Raw genomic sequence first — 8510 nt, 5'->3', positions numbered from 1 at the left:
TAGGATAGGATAGAGGATAGGATAGGATAGATGATATTATAGGATAGAGGACAGGATAGGACAGAGGAAACGATATTATAGAGGATAAGATAGGATAGAGGATAGGATAGGATAGAGGATAGGATAGGATAGAGGATAGGATAGGATAGAGGATAGGATAGGGTAGAGGATAGGATAGGATAGAGGATAGGATATGATAGAGGATAGGATAGGATAGAGGATAGGATAGGATAGAGGATAGGATAGGATAGAGGATAGGATAGGATAGGATAGAGGATAGGATAGGATAGAGGATAGGATAGGATAGAGGATAGGATAGGATAGAGGATAGGATAGGATAGGATAGAGGATAGGATAGGATAGAGGATAGGATAGGATAGAGGATAGGATAGGATAGAGGATAGGATAGGATAGAGGATAGGATAGGGGATTGGATAGGATAGACGAAAGGATAGTGTTGCGGACGTAAATGCGTGCGAATCTCGGCGGCGGAAATGCGACGACACAGGTGTCCGAATGCATGGTCAAGCCAAGCGAGTAAAGGTAGACGCAAGGCGTCTACCTTAGGCCGCTAAAAACCTCAACAAATGGAGGGAATATTCCCTGATATGAAGGTTTAACGAGCACGGGGGGACCGAAGAGTCCACCCGGGGCCGTCAGGCTACTGGAAGAAGCCACGAGATTCGCTAAGCGCATGAGGGGGAGAACAGATGTTTAGGAAAAACAAAGAGTCGGGAACATCTCGGGTACCGACCCCTCATTTAAATCCGCAGGTATGCGACGACATGCCGAGGTTCCGCGAAAAAGGGATCAAAAGTTTCCAGGTGATAAGGCGACCGCTCGCCGAAGGCTACGTTTTTGTGTTGGATTGTGTGCACCATGGAGGGGACTCAGTTGTCGAGGATCCTCGGGCTGAGTGGGGGATTCTCGGGCTGCGAATTCAGTATTGTGTCAGCAGGGAACGAACGAGCAACAATATTTGTACACGAACATTTGGTGCCGAAACCCGGGAATTTCGCCGGTTTAGAGAGACAAGGCAATCTTGTCAAAGTGCTTGTGTCGTTTCGAGGAAGTGATACGAAGCTGACAGGTCAATGGCTAGAGGGAAGCGCAAGGCTCCTGTGAACGGAGGACGGCGAGCCCCATGTTCGCCGAAAAGAACTCGTACCCGAAGCGAAGCAGGAGCCATCAGAACCACCCTGGGGATCAGCGATACTGACGAAGCCGGACCATCCGGGCTACAACCTGGACAGATGAACCGAAGAAGATTGGGATCGCTCACCTCAGACGCGCCGGTGGAGGAAGGGATCGCCGAAGACTCCGATAGGGACAACCGTCAACAGGAGTCATCCACAATTCGAGGAGGAGGCGACGTCGGGAACTGGATGAGTAGCACGCGACTTCAAATACAAGAACAGGGTGAGCGTGACTGTCCGCGAGAGAGGGACTCGACGATACGAATTGTAGAGGCTATCGAGTCTACGTTGCGCACCGTCCGCGAAGCAACAATAGGGGAAGCGAGCTTACGCATCGCGAACAGATTGTCAGCGACGGGAAAATTGCCTGAGTTTTCGGGAAACCCATTAGAATGGAGGCATTTTAAAGAAGCATATCTTTTAACCTCAGAAATGGGTGGATATAATGAACGCGAAAACATGGCTAGATTGTTTACCGCGCTGAAAGGAGAGGCACGTGACTCGGTTAGCAGTTTGTTCGCCATAGGACGCGACGCGTCATTGGTCATGCGTACATTAGAATTGAATTTCGGGAATAAGAACATGGTGGTCCAGAAGATCGTGAGTGACATCAAGGAATTACCGAGCATAGACTCTGGTAAAATGAGCTTAACGAAGTTTGCGACGAAACTTCAAAACGCTGTCACTGCCTTGCGTTCTCTCGATCTCGTCGGATATCTCCACAGCCCCGATCTGACGCAGAGTGTGGGAAATAAAATACCATCGGCTCTGAAATACGCGTACAATAAATACTCTTCTGAATCCTCTCAGAATAAAACGGAGTTAGAAAAACTAGCAGATTTCTTAGGCAGAGAATCAGAACTCGCAGAAGCAGTAGGAGTGTTTAATACAGAATCAAACACCGACGTGACGTCGTCTAGGGCCGCAATTCCGAAGGAGCAGCTTAGGCCGAAAAGACGGAGAATTGCGACGGAAAGGGCGTACGACATAAACTTAGTTGAAGGTCAAAAGGGGGACGTTGGTAAATGCGTGTTCTGCAATAGGGGGAATCACATCGCAACCGAATGCCGAGTTTTTGCAAGAGAAACAATAGCGCGACGATGGTACTTGATAAAAAAATTCAGACTGTGTTTCAAATGTTTTCGGAAGGGGCATTCGCGAATGAAATGTAATGGTAGTAACTGCGTGAAATGTGGGGGGTCGCATCATGCTCTTCTGCACAACAGCAGATTCGAAAAAAAATTGCGGACCGCAAGTCCGGGAGCAATCAGCCGGGAGCTAGAACCGCCATCGAGTGTCATTCCAGGAAACACCGCTAATAACGGTTTATGACTAAACAAAGGAGGAACACTGCTGAAAATACTGCCGGTCCGGATAGTGGGTCCAATTAAGACAATAAATACGTTCGCCTTATTAGATGAAGGATCTACGGTTACCCTCGTTGATAAAAAAGTGCTATCCGGCACGGGAGTAAAGGGGACACGCGTAATCGTTACATTAAAAGGCATAGACACGCGGGAGAAATTGGTGACGAATTGCGAGAAGATAGAGTTCGACATACAAGGAGAAGGTAATATACATAAAATCAAACAAGCTATTGCGATACGAGATCTAAGACTTCCGGTCCAATCACTCTCGAAGGATATCGTACAGTACACCCAACATAAAGAAAAAATAGCTGTCCAATCATATACAAACGCGCGGCCCAGGATCCTTATAGGACAGGATAATTGGCGCTTAATAGTAAATCTTGAGTTGCGCACGTTGGAGAACACGGACCTCGCACTCTCCCGTTGCCTACTGGGATGGACATTACACGGGCAGCAACAACAATGTACGGAGAAAATAGTTTCAAGCAGATGCGCGATGCAACAGGCATCTTTTGGATTTCCAGATAGCGTTAAAGGTCTGGACCAGGACGAGAGCCTCGATCAGTTAATGCGAAATTACTTTGAAATAGATAGTCTGGGCGTAAGGGAAACAAAAAAAGAAAACGGTAAAGTTAACCGTGTAATGAAAATCTTAAACGATACAAGCCGTCGCGAGGGGAACGTGTGGGAAGTAGGGTTGTTGTGGAAAGAAAACCGTGCGCCATACGTGGACAGCAAAATAATCGCGCAAAGAAGGCTCGATTCGTTAGAAAGGAAACTGGATCGCGACCGGAACTACGCGGCTAAATATTACGCGGAATTAGATCGCGTTATAGAAAGTGGGTATGCGGTAAAGGTGAATCCTGAACTCAAAAAGGAAAAGTATTGGTACCTGCCGCATTTTGGGGTTCAAAATATTAATAAACCGGGAAAAGTAAGAGTAGTTTTTGATGCGGCCGCCAAAACAAATGGGCTTAGTTTGAACGACCAACTAGAGGCAGGCCCAGATTTGTTACAGTCATTACCCGGTATCTTGATGCGTTTTAGGTTGTACGAATTCGCGTTTAAGGCGGACATAAAGGATATGTTCCTGCAAATAAAAGTCAGAGACGAAGACCGTGGAGCACAGAGGTTTCTGTGGCGCGGAAAAAGAAGAGTAGGAAACCCGGATACGTATGAAATGACACGCTTAATATTCGGCGCGAAATCATCTCCGTGCAGTGCGTTATACATTAAAAAGAAAAATGCCGTCGAAAACGCCGAGGCGTCACCGGAAGCAGCGAAAAGCATAGTTGAAGATAGCTATATGGATGACTATCTAGCCAGTCGAGGAACCATCGATCAAGCGAAGAAACTTATTCACGATGTGATCAGGATAAATCTAAAGGGAAGTTTTAAAATGCACAGTTGGGCAAGCAATTCCGTATATATTATAGATTCTATTCCGGAGACGGTTAGGCAACAGGGTCGAGACGACATGCGCTTATGCGACCGCGGGGGAGAACGAGTTTTAGGACTTATTTGGAGTACCCAAGCGGATGTATTGCATTTTGACTTAGGAATGACTAAAGTATCGGAGAGTATACTCGCGGGCGAAAAAAGACCGACTAAACGAGAATTTCTCAGAATCATCATGTCCGTATTTGATCCATTAGGTCTTCTGTCTCCATTTACTCTAAAATCAAAAATATTAATGCAAGAGATATGGCGCAGTGGCATAGAATGGGATCAACCGTTAAGAGACGAAGAACAATTAGGTTGGGTATCCTGGCTCGAGGGACTTCGCAAAATAAGTAGTCTCCGTATTCCTCGTTGCTACACACCAACCGGGATCGACTGCGCGAAATTTCAGCTACACATATTTTGCGACGCCAGCTTGAAGGGCTACGCAGCAGCAGCATATTTGAGGGTTGTCATGCGAGACGGATTCGCACGTGTAGCGCTAATCATGGGGAAAACCAGGGTTACACCTTTGAAACCGTTGTCGGTCCCACGTTTAGAACTACAAGCCGCGTTGTTGGGTGCGAGACTAGGTAAAACTGTTGCCGATGAACTAAAAATCGAAATAAGTGAGCGAATATTCTGGTCCGATTCTATCACAATCGTTCGATGGATAAAATCAGAACCGCGAACACGGCAGGTATTTGTAGCAAATCGATTAGGAGAAATCGGAGAATTAACGTTGAGTTCCGAATGGCGGTGGTTGCCATCCTCTTTAAATCCCACGGATGACGCCACGCGCTGGTCAAAAAAAGAAATGAGCACAAACGATCGTTGGTTCACCGGTCCGGAATTTTTACATCAGGCAGAGTCCAATTGGCCAAGGGAAAAAGATATCACCGAAGCCGAGAAACTGCAAATTGATGCCATTGAGATAAGAAAGGTAAAGGTGTACGTCGCTCAGGCATACGAATACTATGTCCCATATGTCGCGAGAATGTTGGGTTGGCCGGGATTATTAGTAGCCGCGAGACGCATAAAAACCGCCTTTGACCGCTGGAGAGGAAGAAGCCGGACTCAAATAACAACGGAAACGATCATTTCAGCCGAACACTATTGTTATCGCTCTATTCAGTCCGAAATGTTTGTAGAAGAACTGGAAGCATTGAAAGCGAAAAAGGGCATCAACCAAAAAAGTAAGATTGTAGCACTGAAACCCTACGTGGACGAAAAAGGAATTCTGCGAGCCTGGGGACGAGTTACCAAAATAGCTGAAGAGGAATTTAACAACCATCCAATCATTTTAGATAGCAAACATCCCGCTACCAAATTGCTAATAGAACATTACCACCGGCGTTTTTATCACGCTAGTAATGAATCAGTCGTAAATGAGTTAAGACAGCAATTTTATATAATAGGAATTAGACGCGCGCTTCGGTCGATAATAAGTAGGTGTGTAATATGCAGGATACGCCGGGCGAAACCGCCGAATCCGATCATGGCAGCTCTACCAGCTGGTCGCATAGCATATAGGCAACGACCTTTCTGTCATTGTGGCGTGGACTATTTCGGCCCGATGCTCGTAAAAATTGGAAGGCGCAGGGAAAAACGGTGGGGGGTGCTTTTCACTTGTCTTACGACAAGAGCGATTCATTTGGAATTAGCTCACAGCTTGAGCACTAGCTCAACCATTATGGCCATAAAAAGATTAGCGGCGCGAAGAGGTTCACCTTTAGTAATGTACAGCGACAATGGTACAAATTTCAAAGGAGCGAGCAAAGAACTCCGGGACGCAATTGCGACTATTGAAATAGGAAAGATATCCAATTATGCTCTGGAAAAAAGGATAAAATGGATCTTCAATCCGCCGGACGCGCCTCACATGGGCGGAGCATGGGAGAGGCTAATTAGATCAGTCAAAATTGCTCTCGATGCAATTTTGCGGGAACAGGCCCCTAGCGAAGAAGTCCTCCAAACGTTAATGGTAGAAGTAGAACATTCGATTAATTCGCGGCCGCTAACGCATGTATCCACCGACCTTCGCGATAACGAAGCATTAACTCCGAATCACTTCTTGATAGGATCATCGTCGGGGGAAATAAAATTAGGCAGGTATGACACTCAAGTAGCGTGTCCGAAGAAACAATGGCGAATTGCACAAGCCTTTGCAGATGCATTTTGGCAAAGGTGGTTGAGAGAATACCTACCAACTCTAATCGCACGTCCAAAATGGTGCGAGGCAGAAAAATCGCTACAGACCGGAGATATAGTACTGATAGTTGAACTAAATACACCCCGAAACCTTTGGAGAATAGGTACAATAATTGAAGTGTACCCGGGTTCAGATGGGGTAGTCAGAGTAGCCAAAGTGCGAACAAAGAAAGGCGAATTCATGAGACCCGCACGGAAACTAATAAAAATAATGTCCAATTCGAAATCAATGTAAGTTAGTATTGTTGTTGCGATTAGAATTAAGTTAGTATTGTTGTTGCGATTAGAATTAAGATAGTATTGTTGTTGCGATTAGAATTAAGATAGTATTGTTGTTGCGATTAGAATTAAGTTAGTATTGTTGTTGCGATTAGAATTAAGTTAGTATTGTTGTTGCGATTAGAATTAAGTTAGTATTGTTATTGCGATTAGAAATAAGTTAGTATTGTTGTTGCGAACCCTAATAGAAGTCGAGATAACGTCACTGTTACTTTATGCCAGAAATTAAATAAAAAAAAAGATTTAATTTGAGGGGGAGAATGTTGCGGACGTAAATGCGTGCGAATCTCGGCGGCGGAAATGCGACGACACAGGTGTCCGAATGCATGGTCAAGCCAAGCGAGTAAAGGTAGACGCAAGGCGTCTACCTTAGGCCGCTAAAAACCTCAACAAATGGAGGGAATATTCCCTGATATGAAGGTTTAACGAGCACGGGGGGACCGAAGAGTCCACCCGGGGCCGTCAGGCTACTGGAAGAAGCCACGAGATTCGCTAAGCGCATGAGGGGGAGAACAGATGTTTAGGAAAAACAAAGAGTCGGGAACATCTCGGGTACCGACCCCTCATTTAAATCCGCAGGTATGCGACGACATGCCGAGGTTCCGCGAAAAAGGGATCAAAAGTTTCCAGGTGATAAGGCGACCGCTCGCCGAAGGCTACGTTTTTGTGTTGGATTGTGTGCACCATGGAGGGGACTCAGTTGTCGAGGATCCTCGGGCTGAGTGGGGGATTCTCGGGCTGCGAATTCAGTATTGTGTCAACAGGGAACGAACGAGCAACAATATTTGTACACGAACAGATAGGATAGGATAGCTTAAAGGATAGGATAGAGTATAGAATAGGATAGAGGATAGGATAGGATAGAGGATAGGATAGGATAGAGGATAGGGTAGGATAGAGGATAGGATAGGGGATTGGATAGGATAGACGAGAGGATGGGATAGGATAGCGGAAAGGGTAGGATAGAGTATAGAATAGGATAGAGGATATGATAGGATATATGATAGGATATGTTAGAGTATATTATAGGGGATTGGATAGGGTAGAGGATACGATAGGATAGAGGATAGGATAGGATAGAGTATAGGATAGGATAGAGTATAGGATAGGATAGAGGATACGATAGGGGATTGGATCGGGTACAGGATAGGAGACGGTAGAAGATAGGATAGGATAGGATAGAGAATAGGATAGGATAGATGATATTGCAGGATAGAGGACAGGATAGGATAGAGAATAGGATAGGACACAGGATAGGATAGGATAGAGGATACGATACGATAGAGGATACGATAGAGAATAGGATAGGATAGGGGATTTGATCGGATACAGGATAGGATACGATAGAGGATACGATAGGATAGAGGATAGGATTGGGGATTGGATACGATAGAGGATACGATAGGATAGATGATATTATAGGAAAGAGGATGGGATAGGATGGGGGATAGGATGGGGGATAGGATTTGATAGAGGATAAGATAGGATAGCGGAAAGGATAGGATAGAGTATGGGATAGGATAGAGGATAGGATAAGATAGGATAGAGAATGGGATAAGATAGATGATATTATAGGATAGAGGACAGGATAGGACAGAGGAAACGATATTATAGAGGATAGGATAGGATAGAGGATAGGATCGGATAGAGGATAGGATAGGGGATTGGATAGGATAGAGGATAGGATAGGATAGAGGATAGGATAGGATAGAGGATAGGATAGGATAGAGGATAGGATAGGATAGAGGATAGGATAGGATAGAGGATAGGATAGGATAGAGGATAGGATAGGATAGAGGATAGGATAGGATACAGGATAGGATAGGATAGAGGATAGGATAGGATAGAGGATAGGATAAGATTGAGGATTGGATAGGATAGACGATAGGATAGGATAGATGATTGGATAGGATAGCCGAAAGGATAGGATAGATTATAGAATAGGATAGAGGATAGGATAGGCTAGAGGATAGGATAGGATAGAAGATAGGATAGGATAGATGATAGAGTCGGA

General features: G+C 45.2%; 1 protein-coding gene across 1 annotated transcript; it reads left to right on the top strand.

The window, feature by feature from the left end:
* Nucleotides 1-1094: 1094 nt before the first annotated feature.
* On the top strand, nt 1095-6289 carry LOC143365759 (uncharacterized). Its single transcript, XM_076806281.1, has 6 exons — nt 1095-2217; nt 2614-2766; nt 2941-4599; nt 5158-5202; nt 5671-6118; nt 6178-6289. Exons 1-6 carry the CDS (start codon nt 1095-1097, stop codon nt 6287-6289), a joined length of 3540 nt encoding a protein of 1179 aa, XP_076662396.1.
* The last annotated feature ends 2221 nt before the right edge of the window (nt 6290-8510 follow it).

This window comes from Halictus rubicundus, chromosome 1, assembly GCF_050948215.1.
Source record: "Halictus rubicundus isolate RS-2024b chromosome 1, iyHalRubi1_principal, whole genome shotgun sequence".
NCBI lineage: Eukaryota > Metazoa > Arthropoda > Insecta > Hymenoptera > Halictidae > Halictus > Halictus rubicundus.
This window is presented reverse-complemented; position numbering and strand designations above follow the sequence as displayed.